The sequence below is a fragment of the Agelaius phoeniceus genome, chromosome 2, assembly GCF_051311805.1.
Source record: "Agelaius phoeniceus isolate bAgePho1 chromosome 2, bAgePho1.hap1, whole genome shotgun sequence".
NCBI lineage: Eukaryota > Metazoa > Chordata > Aves > Passeriformes > Icteridae > Agelaius > Agelaius phoeniceus.
Window position 1 is genome coordinate 60,762,156 of NC_135266.1, and position 18,434 is coordinate 60,780,589.

At 43.2% G+C, this 18,434-nt stretch overlaps 1 protein-coding gene across 1 annotated transcript; it reads left to right on the plus strand.

Moving 5' to 3' along the window:
• Positions 1-2,259: 2,259 nt before the first annotated feature.
• On the plus strand, positions 2,260-15,976 carry RGCC (regulator of cell cycle). The gene is made up of 5 exons (XM_054627820.2): positions 2,260-2,476; positions 2,644-2,820; positions 12,005-12,112; positions 13,650-13,712; positions 15,356-15,976. Exons 1-5 carry the CDS (start codon positions 2,440-2,442, stop codon positions 15,361-15,363), a joined length of 393 nt encoding a protein of 130 aa, XP_054483795.1. The 5' UTR covers positions 2,260-2,439; the 3' UTR covers positions 15,364-15,976.
• The last annotated feature ends 2,458 nt before the right edge of the window (positions 15,977-18,434 follow it).

Below are 18,434 nucleotides of genomic sequence, written 5' to 3' on the forward strand. Positions count from 1 at the left end.
TGGGGCCTTTCAAGAATATTTATGGATGTGCATGGCTACATGGTCCATGACATAGAACCAATAAACATAAAAGTGAGTCTTTGTTTCCTCTTGTATAAGCTAATGGTTTATGTGGAAAACTGAAATTCACCATCTGTCTTGGCTGCATTCAGCAGAATCTAGGCTGCTTAGGAGAAAACATGAGTATTTACTGAAAGAAATGTTAAGAGATTAGTCTGTGGAGCAGTAAACACAACTAAGTAGTTTTAAGCCCAGGTTGTCTTAAGGACACAAGATATCCCAAACACATGGCTGTAAAGAAGGGAAGTTTATAGAATAATTTCTTCATCATGCCTGGAAATTATTCTGAAAATGGTCAATGTGAGTGTAAGATAATAATTTAAAGAGAATGCCAGGGATAAATTCTTATATCACTACAGGGAAGCAGTTGGTTTTTTTCCCTACCTATCTATACCCTCCTTTTATTAGCTCCCTGAGCTGAGCCCATTCAACTCAATTCAACAGAAAATTCTCACTTTCTTCCTGGATTAGTTTTCTGCTGTTCTAAAGTGTTGAATTGGCAGCAGATGAGAAAAACCTGCTTAAAAGACATGCAGAAGGTCTAGGCCAGGAGCACAAGAAGAGAGAAGGAGGCAGGTGGAAGGAGGCCTTTTCTGGCAGGCCCCAAGCAATGTGGGTTCTCATACAGCTTCATCCCCCTTTGTGCTCTTTCTTTGTGACATGACCTCAGACCCTGTCCCAAAAGGCTGTGAGACTGCTTGACCATCTCTATGAGAAACAACAGGAAGGGCACAGGAGGACTATCAGCCCTTGGTTATTTTGCCAGTATTCCTCAGCAAATGGACAGATTCAAGCCTAACCTCAAGCACCTTTTACCCCTAAGCCAGGCTGTGCTATAGACCAAGCACCAGTGCTCGGTGGGGGTGTGTGGAACAGGTAGAGTTGATCATATGTGATTGAGCAAAAGAGATTTGACATCAGCTGCAGGGCCAGGTCCTTGTCTTTTGGGGCTGTGAGCTGTGCCCAGTCACATCCTCAAAAGTTCCCCTTTCTGCCTTGCATCCATTGTCTCTCGTCCTGCTCGTGCTATTGACGTCACGCCCTTGTATCTCCTTGTCCCCTACTTTTTAACCTCGCTTTCCCTCTGTGTCACTGTGGTCTTTAAAAAGGATTGTTTGTAGACACTTTTATTAGCAGAAAGAAAAACAGAGGAAGACCACAGAGAGGAGGAAGCCACAGAATAAACAACAATTGAACTTTGTCATGAGAACTTCTTTTGATTCACTGCAAAAATAAATAAATGCCTCCATATCAGCCGGTAAGGAGAGGTGGACAAATCTGTTTTATTGTCTAGAACACTGTTTTTCTAACTTTGTATCTCGCAGGAGCAATGGCAGCATGTCTAAAAATGTGCAAAAATTTGAGATGTTTTTTCTTACCTCCTGACTCTTCTAATTCTAAATATTTTCATCAGCACACAAACATAACCATAACTCCTGATGCATTCTCATGGAATAGCATCTGATGTCTGTTTTCAGTATTTCTGGCCATAACTAAACATGGCAGAGTCTTCCCAATGAGTATTTAACAAAACTGGTATTTTAGCTGCTCAGACAGCTTACATTTAAAACGAGCAAGAGACAGCACAAGAGCAACAACACTCCTCAGATGTGGTATGTGTAAACATCAGGTTTACCTGACTGGTAAGGTACCTCCTCCTAAGAACCAGGAAAGCACTCCACTGGAGAACACCCTGCCTGATGCACCTGGGGCTGTGACCCCCTCTCCCTGAGCATTCCGTGTCCCCTGCCACCTGCTCTTCTCCTCGGGTCACCCTCTGGAATTAACTGGTCCAGCTGCCCCCACGGCCGTGCCTGCAGCTCACCGATATGGGGAGCAGGGCAATAACCACAGGCAGATGCCAGCACAGTGCCATGGGGATGGGGAAGGAAGGGCATCCCGGGCGTGTTGGAGCAGCACTGCTGTGCATGCAAAGCCACGGGCTCACTGCAAGCGAGCTGCTGCCTCCTCGTCCTGCTGTGTGCCCTGTCCTGCTGGCAGTCCCGGGCCTGGGTAAGGCTGACCCAGTCCTGTGTTCCCGTGGCAGTCCGTCCTCGCAGCCGGCTCTGACTCCCGCTGGATCCTCCCTCCGCAGCACACAGCCGGAGCCGGGCTTAGCGCAGCGCGATCCTCCCGAGGGAGCCGCGCTCCCGCTGGCGGCCGGGCGGCCACGGGCGACGCTTCCCGCTGGCGGCGGCACTGCTGGCGGGACCGCGGCGCCGGGACAGCCCCGGCCGGGCGCACCTGCACCGCCCGGGGGCCGCCTCCGCTCCGCCCCGCCCCGCCGCGCTATAAGCGGGGCAGCAGCAGCGGGGCCGGCCGCTCACGCTGGCGGCGGGAGGCGGCAGCGGCGCTGGGGCATCTCCGCCCGCCGCAGCCATGAAGCCGCCGGCAGCCCAGCGCCCGGCAGGGCAAGGTGGGAGCGGCGGGCGGGACCCCCTTTTTTCCTTCTCCTCCTTTTTTCCTTCTCCCCTTCCCTCCCGTTCCTCCGCCGGGGTGGGGGCGCGGGGGGCGGGCGGGTCAGGGTCGGGCCGGTCCGGGTCGGGCCGGTCCGGTCCTGACGCTGCTGTCGCCGCCGGGCAGGGCCGGGGGAGGACGGCGGGGACCTGGCGGAGGCGCTGGGCGAGTTCGACGCGGTGCTGGCCGAGTTCTCCTGCCCCGCCGGCCGGCGCCGCTTCTTCTACGGCGAGCACCTGGAGCGCATGAAGCGGCGGAGCAGCGCCAGCGTCAGCGACGGCAGCGGCCTCAGCGACTCCGAGAGTGAGTGTCCGTCGGTCCGTCCGTGCCGGCTCCGGGGGCGGGGGGCGGCCGGGAAGCGACGCTCCAGAGCGGGTGCTAAACCAGCACGTCGCCCTCTCTGAGCGGGGCAGGGACGCGGCTGTTTCTATAAACGCAGCTCCTTCTCGGTCACGTTCTGGGCTGGAAGTGCAGGGATGCACAGTCTGGCCCCGCTGGTTCTAGCGCTGCTGTTGGACGAGGGGAGAGTTGCTGGAGCGGAGCCTGAAGAGCTGCTCTGGGAGAAGGTTGGGCTGCGGGACACCGGGACGTCCCGGCATCTGCAGTGAGAGATGTCCCTTAGGTTCGCAGGGACTGCCCGCTGTGTCTCGGTAACCAGCATCATCTGGACACAGCGAGCGAGCCAAAATGTGCTTCCCACAGCAGCTGGAAACTCACCCAGATTTCCCTCTATATGAATGGTCATCCACCAGTCCACGAGAGTGTTATCACTGTTTCAGAGGTGCTGATTTTAAGCTACCTTGTGCCCAAGTACACACTAGATGTATGTGAGTGGTGTGTGCAGGACATGGAACAGGAAGGGAAGAAAGCTACTTGAAGCAAGAAAATGTAGAATTGGAAGTAATTTTTTTCTGGTTAACATCGGAAAAAAGTTCAACCCCTCTTACTGGCTTTGCTAATCAGGGAGAGAAAACATCTTTCCTCTTCCAGATAGTGAGGCTGGAAACTGCTGTTCTCTTTGAGAACAGTAGGTAACTTTCTCAGAAATAAGTCCTGCTAAATGCAAAATATAACTAGTTTTGTTGATTTGGGTTTTGAGCTTGGTTTGTGGTTTTTTGTTTGTTTGTTTGTTTTTTCTTTGTTTTTGGGGTTTTTTTGCTAAGTTCCTAGCTATATGGGAAGCTTGTTGAAATTTACTTGTTTTGAATCTATTTGTAATAAGACTGCTCCTCTAATTTCTGCTCTGCTTCTTTATCAGTCATGGACTTCAGGTGCCATTCTGTTGATTTAGTGCTTAAACACTAATGCTATCTCCCTAGTACTTGAGCTGTGAGAGCAGAGAGTCTCCAGATTATCAGAGCCCTTTATTTCATCATCATGGATGGAATTCATTTTGTTGGCAGGTATTGTTTTACCTGCCCTGAACTTGGATACCTTGCCTACACTACCTTTGGGTTTTTTCTGTGGAAATACATGGATCAAGATGCTATTTTTCTGTTTCATAAGGTTGTGAGTGTAGAACTCCTTGGAATCTCTCTACCTCCAAGGAGGATTTTGAACTGTGTGCCCAATTTAGACAGAACATTTTTCTTTCGTATGGCCAAGGGTATGTAAGGTGAAATCTTCCTTTACTGAGTCAAACTGGCTGCCCTAGTGTTTATATTTCTTTTGCAGTCTTTGTTGTGATAGGTTAACCTCTCACATACACTTATTCTGTCTCACAATCAAGACACTTGTAATGATAGAGTGAAATAATTTACTGCTGGAAATTATAAAAACCCCAACCCAGTATCTAGAACTTCTTCTTGGAGAATGGAGAATTGCTAAGTAACTACAGACAGCTATCTGCTATGGTTCAAAACATTTAAATCTTGAAAACTGCTTAAAATTGCTCTGCTAGAATTCACAAGAAAGCTCTTTGGAGGAAGGTGGCAGTGCTCTCTGGCAGGGCAGAAGGCCTGGTGAGAAAACAGCATGCTCATGTAAACAGGCAGATCAGATCATCAGGAAGATCTGGAAAATAAAAATCTGTGTGGCAAATCCACATGGATTTAGGCTGAAGGCAGTAGTGGGGTTAGTAGGATAGACAGGGTTTGATGGCTCTATATGAAGTCCTCAAAGATCTTGTACGAGGAACTTGTCACTTTTTCAATTCCTGTCCCATGCCTGAGTTGCCCCCTTGGTGATGCATGGTGTGAAAGGTGGCTCTGGAGAGGTTGAAATCGCTGGACACTGGCATGTGAGGGACCAGGAGGGTGCACCAGAGTTTATGAGCTATGTTCAAGGGAAAGGAAACAAAACCAGCCAGCTCTGCTCATGGCTTAGGAAAGGCCTGGTGAAACACTTCTTCCTAAAGGAGTCATTCAGTGCAGTCAACTTTTTATTTTGAAGTTTTGGTAGGGTTGGAGAGGAATTGTGGATTTATGAAGAGCTCCTTTTATAAAACAGGCTCTAGTGTCTGATGTAATCCAGCTACACACCCTACATCTATTTTAAGAGTAAGTGTAGGGAGTTGCCTACTTACCCAGGTTCTTTCAGTTCAAACTCAAGTATTTCTTGGTTTATTTTCCCTTTGATTTCTGTAGTTTAGTGTTAGCCAGTATAGTGCTGAATTCATGCCCTTGCCCTTACTGTGATAAGGGTTAGGTTAAAATACCACTGCAGAATCAAGGGGTAACTGGGCTGAAAGAGTAAGTTCTGATAACATGAATCTTTAAAAACCATGTTATCTGCAGATAGTTTGATCATCTTGTTAATGAAGATTCTTTATATCTTTGTAAAATCTTGTTATCCAGTGCCAGGACTATTTCAAGCACACTTTATCATGTGTGTGTAGAACAGTTCAGACTATTGTGTTTTAGTGCTACCTGTTGTTTGCTGTTTGATCTAATCCTCCTAACTGATGTGGTGTGGCTGAAGATATGTATCTTTTGGCCACTCCTGCAATGATGTCTTTCCACTCAGGGATGGAACTGTAAGGGAAGGAAACATTTTAAACTGTTGCAACTGTTTGTTTCAGTGCCCCTGAATCAGCCTTAAATTCAGTTTCATGAGCAGCTACTAACACATGTCAAGTGGTTGTACTTGAACGGTATTGTTTAGTTGGGTCAGGGAAGCCTTTCCTCTCCTGGGGTTTCTGCCATGGGCATGAGCCCATTTAATTTAACAGAAAAGTTTACAGAAGAGCTCTGTCAATGCAGTTAATCCTGAAAATATTCTCTTAACCTTAAAATCTCCCAAGGGAGCTAGCTCCAAAAATACTACTTTAAATTCTTAAATGACATATTTCTGGCTCTAGAGAAAAAGTAGGATTTTGAAGACCCTGTATGAAAAGTGGGTGCAATAGTACTTTGTTTTCCCACATCTTGTCCTGTCATTGGACTAAATGATCTTTGGACGAGGTCTGGCTTGGCTGTGTCTGAGCCCTGTACACAGCACAGTGGACTCTAGACCCTGCAGTAACAGAGGCTGTGAGTGCAGCTGTGTGTGATGATCTCTGCCCACGAGTATTACATTAACCACCACAGCTGACTGGGTCAGAGCTGGAAATCATGATGCAACTGCTGAGATACTCCAGAATTCCAGAGCTTCTGGACTGTGAGTACCAGTTATGTTTCAAGTTGATGCATTCAAACGAATTGGAGCCCAGCAGCTTCGTTCTTTAGGTTATTAATTGTGCTGGAGCTTCTAAGCTGAGGAATACTTTATAACTCTTTGCTATTCACAGCATATCTGGGCTGTGATAAAGGAGGATTTGTGCTAGAGAGTGCTGTGCTGGCAGAAGGCACTTGTGTAGCTGCAGCTGTGTTAATGAACTTACAGATAGCATTGTCTTCTTGTGTTGGAATAAGCTTGCAAAGAAGAGTGCAGGCTTGCCTGTGTAAAATGCATGCCCAGTCAGTGCCAGTACAGTTTATGGTAGTGTCAGGACAGCCTGCCAAGTTTAGACTTAGGATGATGAATGGAAGTTGGACTTTGAGAGGTTGAGAAGGGAAGTGCTTTAGTGTTTGTTGGGCCAAAGTTACAGTAACACTGAAAAGCTACATCATAATCTGGTGTCTTGCTCTCAGAAATATTTGACACTTGTAGCTCCATGTTTTCTTGAGCCAGGTTCAGCTTCCTGCCTCTCTGTTAAGAGCATTGCAAGATAATTTCATCAATTCAATTCCTGTGCTCGTACAGGCAGCAGTGTTCTTTATAGTTATTTTTTAGGGGTAAATAAATGAGCAATGCCTCATGGATTTCAAACACAGGAAAGAAATCCTGAGTGCATCTAGAACTTTTAATTTTATGATTTTAAAGTCAAGTAGGTGCAGGGGTTGAGCAGGGTCTTTTAACACTCAGTGCCTGGTGTAGTTCCAGCACTTGTGTTTCCATGGATGTGGCTGTGGATGTCTCCAGGTGCTCCTGCTAATGCCTGGGCCATCCAGAGATGAAGCATCAGCCCCTGTTAGAACTGCAGCACTTACCCTGACAAACCTGTTTGCATTGTCAGTCTTGTAATATGTGACCATAAAGAAGGCAAAGAAAAAGGAAACAGAAATGATTGAAGATGTAAAATATTTTCCAAATGCTTAAATAGCCTGTGACTGTCTGGCGAAAAAGAGATGTTTTGGGTGGGGACAAGACAGTCTTCTGGAGAATCCTAAGTGACATTAGGAAAGTGACTGCTACCTCACCAGTATGAGGAAGTCAAATTAAATCAGCATGCTTCAAAGAAATGAGGTGTTATTTCTTTCATGAACAGTTAAAGATATTGCCTTAAGGTATTATTGATATTAAAAGTTCACATACTCAAAACCAACTTGATAAAATCCCAGCAGGAGGGATGGGGCCATTGGGGACTGCTCGGGCTGGTGCCACTGGTGTCTCAGGAAAGAGAGTGGTACCTGCATTGGGAGAACTTGGGAGAGCTCATCCTGCAGCTCTCAGTGTGTGGCTGCACCTCTTTGAAGCTCCTCTACAGTCATCTGCTGCAAGTTGGTGTGAGAAACAGGATGTGAAGTAGATGAGCCTTTGGTCTCTGCAGCAAATGCCAGTCTTGTAACATGAAAAGGAGGTAGATTGTGCCTGTGAACTTCCTATGGCTTGTCTCAAACAAGAGAACAATAAAATGCTTCTAATGGAAAAAGTGAAGACTTTCTCTTCTGGAGAAAGTCCCTTTTATTAAATGATCTGAGAAATAAACTTTTATTACATTACTGATATGCACAAGGGGAAGAAAAATTGGAAGTTTCAGGTGCATAGCCTTCTTTACAGGTATTTCAGTGTGCTGAGAAATGCAATTTTCAGAAGATTTCCTGTTCTTGTCACTTCAGCATACCCATTGCTCTTACTCATTAGAAAGGAAGATTAAGTAAAAGGGAGGGCTGGAGTTGGAAATTGCCTCATAGCTGGTAAGCATAGGGGGGGAGTGGGAAGGTAAGCTTTGTATACAATGAGAAAACGTGCTTGTGCATCTGGATTTCAGGCTTCCTCAATCACTTTTGTGTAACTATGTGATTTGAAATCCTTTAAATAATGATGCTGAGATGTGTCAATAGAGAAAAGGTGTCATTTTTTTAGTCTGTATTGGAACAGATGTTTGTTAGCTAGGCAAAATCCCCACAAAAATAAACAATGCAGCAAGTGTAACTGTGATGATGATAAAAATAAACACTGTCCTTGGGGGCTGAAACATACACATTTTGAAACAGGCTTTTTGTATCATGAATATTTCTCACTTCTGCTGGTGACATTACAATTTCCAGATTTTTTTCTGCTTTTTTTAGCAAGTAGGCTATGTTCTGTTAGGAATTATTTGTGCAGTCTGCTCATTAAGTGCAGAGTTACTGTTTCATAATGAATTCATGATTTGTAGACACTTGAGTGGACTTGTGAAGCTTTTCTCTGAAAGCTTTATGGATGTGCTTTTACTTTTTCCCTTAGAACTTTTCCCACTGAAAACTGCAGTAAAAATGTTACCAGCTCCAGTGCTCTTCAAAACTGAGCCATGGTACTAGAAAGAGCATGATACTAAAGAAGCTACACAGCTGAATTTTTCCATTGCCTGTTTTGAAATGAGTAGTTTGAAGTTTTCCTTCTTCAGTCCATTACTGCCGAGAGCCTTTCAATTGCTCATTTCATGGGGCCATTTCTATATTTACATGGTGTTGCCATGGTTTATTTTGTGGTTTAACCATACACTGGAGCAGTAGAGTTATGCTAACTACAGATTACTTTGCCAAAGTAAAATCCACCCGTATTTGTTCCTACCCTCTAATTTTGCAGTGTAGCCTGACTGATGCCAATCAACTCACTGACAAAACTCTCAGATTTTAAGGCCTATTACATAAGAGCACAGGCACTAGAATCAATGTAGAAAGTGAAAAACAGGTAATGAATTACAAACTTGTGGTGGGAGAGAAGGAGCTGGGTGAGGAAGGACAGCAGCAATGAGATCCTTGGCATCAGCCCCTGGCTATTGGGTTGCAGAGGATGTTGTATCTGTTTGGCAGTGGAACTCTTCCAAGAGCCATTATTGGAGGTGAATGAGCAAATCTTGGCTTTGGCAGCTGGTAAAGAGCAAAGACTGAAGTGTCCTTTTCCCAGAGCTTTCTGCCCTACAGCCACCCTTTGCAAAGAGGATATTTTTCTGTGCTGCTTGTCATAAGTATTTTTACATTGTTTTCAGCAGTTATGGTGACCTTGCTGGTGGAGTCAGTGCATTCCTCCTTATATCACTAGAATTTCTGATGCTTGGTGGCATGAATAAGCCACAGTCAGTAGCTAAAGTATATTTTTGCTTTGAGAAAGATAAATGTTGATATTTTCCTGAAACTATTATGACCATCAGAAGATAACATTGTTATGTGAAAACATTTCACCTTTTGAAACTGGGAGAAAAATAGTCAGAGATTTAAAGCAACAGTTTTGTCATATTTTGTCTTTGCCCAGTTGTAAATATTTCCCAGCATAATGTTTGTGGAAGCCAGTATGAAATTACATTTTCTGATGTCAACCCAGCCTTGCTACATTTGGTGTCTGGATGTTAGTATCAGAGAGTTCACATTAAAAGTATACTCAGATTTATAACCATAGTTCTCTGTATTTTTTTTTAATTCAATGAGCCATAAAACCTTTAAAATATGAATTAATTTGGAAATTCTTGTTCTCCCCTTTTTAAATAAATAGCCTGAAAAGAGTTTTATCTTTGGTCTGTTCTGTCAGTGTTTCAGTGAACTACAGTCTTGGCTAGAGCACTGTTTGTGTCAGCTATTACAAGTTACTTGGGGTTTTGTCCTGAACAGCTAGAATTTTCCATTCTGTGTTTCTTAGTCACTGGGGTTTGCATCTTGGCTGAAAAAATGTAGCCTCAGTAGGCAGTTGTTCTGTAAACTGATTTCAGAGGAAATTTACTGTACCTTTAGTGGAGAGAAAGTATCAGTTAATGTACAGGGTTCATGTGGTGTGGTACAGCGCTGGTGGCACACATCACTGCAGAGCACTACCAGATTTCTTTCATCCTTGGGTTATTTTTAATGTTTTTTTCTGTTCTTAGGTGCTACTTTTAAAATGGCTTATCTTTCCCCCCCATTTTTCTATCTAAAATGATCTCATTTCTGCATTGCATTTGTGAAGTCTTTCTTGCATTCAAAGTTCCAATTGGTTGGAATCCAACTGGTTCCAATAGCTTGGTTTTGATCTGCTGAAGTTTAGAGAGAACTGCACTTCTTAAGAGTGGAGATAAAGGAATTGCAATTAGGGGGTAGTTTGAAGAAGCCATCAAACTCTATACCCATGTGTACAAACAAGAAATGTGGTGGCTGAGCAGGTGGCAGTAGCCCCAGTTGAGAGATGTCAGTCACGTCATCACTCCTGTTTGTGTGGTGCTGTGGGCCATGTGTGTTTGCCAGAACAGGACCTGAGATGATGGCAGAGGAAACTGAAAATACAGCCCAGTGGTGGGCCAAAATGCATGGGAAAGAAGAAAGTATTCCAGGTTGAAGCTTTTCTCCCAAGTCTTTTTGGTGTGTATTATAATAGAGGTGAGCTTGGAAGCCGGCAAAGAACAAATAAATCAGCTTTTATTGCTGAGGGAAGATCTGAGAGGCTTTGTAGGTGCAGTTGTCTGGTCTGCCTTGTCACTGTGCCTGTGTGCTCCTGTGGAAGCTGCTTTTGTGCTGGACAGGACAGCAGGCCAGAGGAGGTGGCTGGGGACACACACTCTTCTTCCCAAAGACAGCTGAACTTAAGGCCCAGGTCTGCCAGAGGATGGTCTCAGTGTCTGCTGTCTGGAGACATCCAGATGTTCTGCCAGATGTGCAGATCTTGGCCAGGCAAGCTGTGGGCCTGCCCCTTTTGCCAATTCATCAAGACACCCTTAACTAGCTAAAGCAGTGCTCTCCTGGCACAGCAATGGGACAGGCATCCAAGGAAGTGTGAGAGTTCTCTCTTCAGTGGGCTTGGTGCTGCAGGGCAGCCCCTCCCAGGCTGTGGCTCCAGGGACAGGGGCTGTGTGTGCTGCAGGGAGCAGGATTGCTGCCTCATGGCAAGCAGTGTGATAGTCACCACCATCTATATTAAGACATATATTGATATCCTAGGCAATGTGCAAAGAAAATGGAGACCCTGGCCATGTTTGCATCTCAGTGGTGTCTTTTTGTAGAAGCACAGTTTTCAGGTCACTGGCTGGACACTGCAGGACCAGCAGTTTTAGAGTCTCTAGTGGGATGACAGAGCCTCCTTCCAGTGGAGCCAGGACTAATACTTGGGGTGCCCCTACACATAAAGATACTTTTTAATGCTTTTTGAGCTTAAGGCCTTCTCTAAAATACAAGAACATCAAAATGGTATTGGGGCCTTTTCTGTGCCTTTCCAGGGCATATAAGGCTTTCTTTGAAAGTTCACCTAAAATAAGATTGCAGGATATCTTGTGTACCAGTGTACTGCTTCATGAACTCCAGAGTCACAGAAGAAAGGAATTAAAAATGCCATGCCTAAAGCAGCAGAGTAATGTATGGAGAAAGGGGTGTGCTTGCTTTGGGGATAAAGGACAACCCTAAATATATTCTTTATTCTGGGGGGTTGTCCTTGTCCTGGAGATCTCTATTCAGGGGTTTTTGGTAACTTTTGAACAATTTAGGTAACAGAATTTCCCAGAATATTGTGAATCAGGCAGGTCCTACTAGATCTAATTTTGCTGATAAAGGATAATTGTAGTTTCTGTTTAATTTTTCAAATGGTGCTGACTTCAGGGAAAGCTAACACTTTCTTTATTGGGGATGAGGATTGAGCCTAGGCCTGCTTTCTCTTTAACAGTAGGAGTGGGAGCAGCAGCCTTCACACAATAAAGGGTTTATTTATTCACTTCTCTGCTTTTGAAGACTTTTAATTTGAGTTCTGCAGACTTAGAAGTCTGTATAGGAAAGGCTGCATTTTGGGTTTCAATTATATTGCAAACTTGCAGAAGGTGTCAAATTTACTTTATAATCTTGCTTTTTTACAGGTGCAGATTCCCTCTATAGAAATAGTTTCAGTCTCAGTGATGAAAAGCTCAACTCTTCAACTGCATCTACTCCAAGCTTGCCATCCCCTTCAGTAACTCCTTGTAAAGGTATCTTAATTTTAGCTGTTGGCATTTCTTCCTACTCTCCAATTATATGGGCTTCTTGCTGGGAGCCAGGATTCACATGCTTGCATGGTTTGTTTTTTTTTTTTTTTCATTTTGGTGTTTCTTTTTTAGGTGGGTTGTTGTTTTTGTTGGGTTTTGGGTTTGGCTTTTTTTTTTTAATGACAACAAGACTAAGGATTACTACAGATCCAAGTATTGTTGTCTTGATTATAAATGGCAATAGCATTCTGTATCTGTACTTTGCAGGTGGCCTGGTAAGTCTTTTGGTTTTGAAACACTGAGCTAAAAAAAAATTGTAGTTTTTTGGCTGATAAGGAGTAATTATTAACTTGTGTTACTTTTTTACTGATGCAACTGAGTGGCTTAAGTGTCCCATGTCTCTCTATAAAAATGCTTAGCCTGCATGCAGGGCTAGAGGGACTCCTCTGAAGCCATATGCTGCCATTTAAGTAAACACAATTGCTCAGATCCATACAGACCTTACACAGTGCTTATACAAACCATGTGTTAGCAATTCCTTCCTCCTCTGAAGTGATGCTGTTGCAAAAAGGCTTCTGTCTTACAGCTGATCTGACTTCTCAGAACAGTGTTTCATTCAGGTTAACTTGGATTAACTCTGGAGCAGACATGTCAATAAGTGAACACTCATATGTTTGTACTACATGGTGCTTTTGTTACAGCTCTGCACTCCTCAGGTGCCTGTTCAATAGCCTTTCACACTTCCATATCTTTTCCACAGTGACCAGTCACAAAAAAACAAGTTAAATGCTTTCTTTTCAATTAGTGGGACACTGGGGAGAAATAATGAGTAACAGTTTCTGTGAAGTAGCAAAAAAAAGAGCTCAGCTGAACTGTCAGGAAATATTTGGTGAAGAATTATACTAAAGAACAAGATGCTCTTCCTGATGAGAAGACAGAGTTGAAACTGGCTTGGAAAAGACCACAGACATGAGATGAGGAAGAAACTTGCAGTAAAACTAGATTGAGTGGAACCAGTGGTGTTGCCAGGAGTGGAAAATTTGGTGGATGTTTGGTTCCACGTTTATAGTGTATGGACCAAGATGAAAGGATCTGGCAGCACAGCAAACCTGTGATACTGACATGATTTTAAAGGGCAGAGGTTTGAGTAGGGCTGGGAGCTCAAGGGGTTGATTAGGGCCATGCATGCAGCATCTGAAGAGATGAAACAGGAGAGATGGCCACAATAGCAAAGACACGGGTTAGTTGATAGGTATCTTTTATTCTTCACTGCAGACCCTTCTTTTTAAGGAGACTACATAAAGTATTGCTTTGTGTTGCTTCTGTCAAGTAGAAAATGATGAAAGCCAGAACTTCAGCTCAGTCTCCCATGTTCTCCAAGTGCTTTTGGACATTGCAGCAGCTCCACTGAACTTTGCTGATGATAATCCACAGCATCTTTGCTACCCCTGAAAATAATTCGGAGGCCTGTGTGTTTCTAGTGTTTCTTCTAGCCAGAGAAACATGTCATGTCTAATCAGTGTTGCCCCTCGTTTTGCAGCAAAGCTTGGAGACACTAAAGAGCTGGAGGACTTCATTGCTGATCTTGACAGAACACTAGCAAGTAAGTAGGTTTTTATTAGTTGCTTGCATCTCACTTGGAACTTGCTACAAAGAATGTTGAAAGCCAATGTATAGGGAGAGAGGGAAGAGAAAAATAGAAATATTTTATATAATGTTGCTTCTTTTTAGTTTGCTAGTCCTATGGATCATTATCTGGATAAGAAGGTAACACAGCCTAACTCAGACTCTGCCTGAATGTGCAGTTTATCCTGTGTGACAAAGGCTGAACTCAATGAACCCCTGGTCCCACCTCTGAGTCAGCAGCAATTCACCCCTCCTTGACAGTGGATGGATAAATAAACATCAGTTTCTTAAATACTCAAATCTCAGTTTAGAAACTGGTGATCTATTTCGTCATTATAAAGCCAAGTAACTGGAGGAGTGTCCTTACGTGAGGAACAATCTTTTTGTTCTAGACTTTGCTTTATGAAAGAATGAAGGAGCAGATATCTGTATCTGTTGACTTAATGTCAAAATCTTATTTGTGCTTGTTTTTACCAGGAATGGAACTTGGATCACTTTTTTCTGCTACTATCTAGAAATTGTATCTTTCAGCTATTCTTCATTATGATTTTTAAAGAAAAACAACCAAAAAACAGGCCAACTGTTGCCAGCCATGTACTCTGCCTATTCCTTTTGCTTCTTCCTCTTTTTTGCTTCTTATGTTGTGGACATCATACCATTTCTTTTGTGTTTCAGGTTGGGTTTTTTTTTTATGTGGGACTAGGCTATAGAGCCCAAACCAACAAGTTGTAGGACTAGACCTAAATAGCAGTATAAACAAAGCCCTCTCAAACTATGAACTGAGAGTTTTGTGTGCTCATTAGGTGTTTTCTCTTCCCTGTATTTCTTGAAGATATGGACTTAATTCAAGACAGCTGCCCTTATGAGTTCCTGCTTCCCTGCTGTTTTGCCTGTATCTTAATCCTGGTTTCACTTCTCATACTTAAAATACATTTTTTAGTTTCCTGTCTTCTGTCATGGAAGTCAGCTTGAGCTAACACCATCTTTACCACAAAAATGTAATTGACCACTCTTCTGAAAGAAATCCAAGTTTTTGAAGGTTTGTGTATCCCAAACTGACAAATATTTCCATTGCTGTATCTTGCACAGCTGTGTTGCAGCTCTAAAGGGGCTGCCTAAAATTCGTAGATTTTATTTTTCCCTTGCAAAGTACATCAAGGGTGAAGGCAGGAACTACCACCTGCTCTGTGGTTTTGTGCTTTTTTTTTTGGTGTGATTTTTTTTTTTTTTTAATCCCAACTAGACAAATCTCCAGTGATCTCGGCAGAGTTTCATTTGTACAGTTTCACTGTACAGTGAGGAAGAAGTCCAACTTCCATCTGGCATTTATCACCACATTTTTGAGGAGTTGTATGTATATGCTTGAGGTTACACAGAACTTTGTACAGATACCTTTTGTTGTACAGATACCTTTTCAAGCCTAATGCACTTGTTAGAACAGTACTTGCCTTGTCTTTTTAGCACACCAGCATTTCAGCTTTCATGTTAACTTAAAAAAAGACATAATTTGGCTTGTAAGGCAGTCTAGCAAGTTGGGCATAGGCAAATGTCTGATATGTCAACAACGTGCAATCTTATTTAATAGAGAGCTTAGTGATCTTTCTTGTTCTGTATTTTCAGGTATGTGAAATGAATTTTCAGCATTGTGCTTGCATGTGGTTGTCCTCTGAAGGATAAGTGACATCAATCAGTGAGAACTGCTGCCCTTGTCTGATAACTTTGCTCAAGATACCCTCTGAACATAACCTTTGTGAACTCCTATAAGTATTTAACTGGCAACATTGGTTTTGGGGTTTGGGTTTTTTTGGGTGTTTTTGGGGTTTTTTTTGTTTTGTTTTGTTTTTTTACTTTGCAGCAGATGGGATAACTTAAATGTTAGCTGTATTTTGCTTTAAAATATAGCTTGAATTTTAATTTAAAGTTGCTTTTATGCAAATATATTTGTAATTTTATATAGTTGAAGACTTTAATGCTTTCTCCATTATAATATATTTTTGTATGCAAATAAATCATGAACTGAAATCCAGATGTCTGTAAGCTTTCTATGAACGTGCAAACTCTGAAATATAAGCACAAATTAAACTCTTACAGAAAACAACATGCTTTAAAATATCTTCATAATGGTATATTTCCTGTTAGGTAAAATTTCTAATGCTAGTTGAATGTGGTTGCTTAAATAAGAACTTTTTGCTACGTAAAATTAATACAAGCAGGAAAATAATAAATTGGGTCAAACTGTTACTTCAGATTTGTGTTAATACAAATGAAATAACACTGACTTAGGTGTTACTGTTCAAATGTCTACTATTTTAAACCCTGTGTAAAAGCTGATTTTAAGCTCTCAGACCATTTGACATGAAGCACTGGCTCTTTGGAAGGTCAGACATTTATGCCCATCAGTTTAGAGGTGTGGAGGTGCTGTACCACTGAGACAATGCTTGTGTCTGGGTGTTTCTGACACCAGGCCCTTGGGTCTGGAACAGTCAACCACTCTGAAAAGACTTCCTGGCCATCACTGTGGTGCTGAAAGAGGGAAGGTGAACCTGTGCTTTTACAAGGAACCTGATTCTTTCCATGTGCATTAGGCACTGGGAATGTCATTATGTGAGCTCTCCTGCAGCTGCTGCAGGCATTACAGCTGCCTCTGCTGTCTGAGCTGTGCTCCCCTGGCTGTTCTGACCAACTGAGCTGGGGTTGGGCTGGTTTGAACTCCTAATTTTGACCTAATTTTGACCAAAGCTGTCTAGTGAGCAGTTGCTTGAATGGTTCAGTTATTGTACCCCATATAAGATATATGTTATCTTTGAGTGTGTGTGTACCTGTGACACAGATACCTGCTTAGGGGAGCTTAAAGGACAGATTTGGACCTGGATCTGCAGCTTGGGGAAAACCTGCTGTGTATTTCCTTATAGGAACATCATAAGAATGGTGTAGATCCATCTCCCTGGATTTTAGATTTCCTAAAACTTGGCCAAAACATTTGGTTTCAATGAACACCATATGATTTCTTCCCCTTGCCCCCCCAATCCCCAGTTTTATTCATTAGTAAGAAAAAAAATTCTGAACTGGGTACATTTTTATCAGTCTGAAAGAGTCTTGAGGTTGCTGTGTGGGTTCTTTCCTTCTTTCAGGCAGGAGGGCAATGTCAAGTGGAGCAGTGTGTGGTGGAGTGTGCTCCTGAAGAAGAAACTTTCCTTTCAGCATTTCCTACTGCAGATTCTGTTGGCAAATTGTCCCATAGAAGAGAAAAGGAGTAAAATGATTTAGGAGGGTAAAGCTTCATGCTTTTGCAGCAGGTTAACTTTCAGATCTATGAAGGTTTGAAACAGTGATGTCCTTTTCCTTGCTCTGGGACCTTCCCAGAGGCTCCTGCACCACAGGAACCCCATTATCAGCAGTGTAAAATTCACTGCTGCTATGCTGTAATCATACAGGAGAAATTATTCCTTTTTGTGGTGGGTGTCTGGCCCTCCTCCCCAGCCCCAGATGTGAAGGGATTCCTTTGGCTGGTGTAGGACTCCTGTTAGCTGTAGAGAGTGTGCTTTGAGCAGGAGCTGAGGGAAGGGGAATCAGGACAGCAGGGACAAGCATCTGCTTCCCTTTTAAGAAACATCCTTAGCATAGGGCATGTTTTTAAACCTGCTGGAATAGCAGCAGCAGTTCTGGCTGTTCTTGTGTATTTTAATGCTAGTTGATAGTTTGAACAAGGGGGTGGCCACTCCAAGTGATCCTAAGGTGGTGGGACATGGACAGCTCTTTGCTCCTCTGTTCCTCGGGTTGGATTGTTTGAGACATGGGTTTTCCACTTCTGCATGTTCAGTTGCTGCTTGATCCTGTTGGATACTCTGTGCCTATAATCAGTGTTTAAAGTCAGCTGTCTCCCTTTATAGGCTGAAATCGCCCCATCAGTGCTGTGCTTTGGAATGGCAATAATTTGTCCTCACAGACACCAAGTTTTGAAGGTTTTTCCAGTATAAGCAAAGGTTTTAGCGAGGCGTGTTCCTCATTTGGTCTAACGTCAGTGGTGATGGAGTTGGGGATTAAGTCACCATCTGCTTGGGTTTTTTAATCTTGTTTATGCATGAACAGGTGGAGACTTCTTGCTTATACAGCAGATCTGGAGATCATCAGCTGCAAATCTGGGAGTATCTTCTGTGGAGCTATTTATCTAATTCCTGCCAGTTTATGTTCAGTTTTCAATGTGTCAGAAGGAAGGCACTGATGTAGATGTCATTTCACTGGAGGATGCTTATGACTTATGTTCATCATCTGATTACATATGGCACTGAAAAATGAATTGCTGGAAAAAGTTCTGTCATGCTTTATCCCCAATGAACATTGCTGGAGACTGCACTGTCCTTATGGGCCTGACTGAATTTTTAGTCCTTGTTTTGACCTCCCTCTCATGCTGCAATGCTGAATTTGAATTCAGAAGAGTCTCAGCACTGTTGTGCCAGCACCATGCACCCAGAAATGGAAATGAGCAGCTTAGACTAAGCAGATGTGTTGGCACAGCTTAACCTGTGGAAGGTGAGGTGAAACAATTGCACATGTGCTCTTTACCTACTGCAAATTCAAGGTTAAATGGATTAGTTTAACCCTCCATCACCAAGGCTTGAGCTAATGTATCTTATCTTGGGCTTGCTGTTGACTCTGTGTCCTTGGTGCCAGCCGATACCAGGTAACACATTAGCTTGGT

What these genes read in the sequence shown, in the direction of transcription:
- RGCC (XM_054627820.2), top strand. Translation starts at nt 2,440, where the DNA reads ATGAAGCCGCCGGCAGCCCAGCGCCCGGCAGGGCAAG. An exon ending in CGGCCTCAGCGACTCCGAGA is followed by an intron (nt 2,821 to 12,004) that starts GTGAGTGTCCGT and finishes GCTTTTTTACAG; the next exon opens with GTGCAGATTCCCTCTATAGA. An exon ending in TTCAGTAACTCCTTGTAAAG is followed by an intron (nt 12,113 to 13,649) that starts GTATCTTAATTT and finishes CTCGTTTTGCAG; the next exon opens with CAAAGCTTGGAGACACTAAA.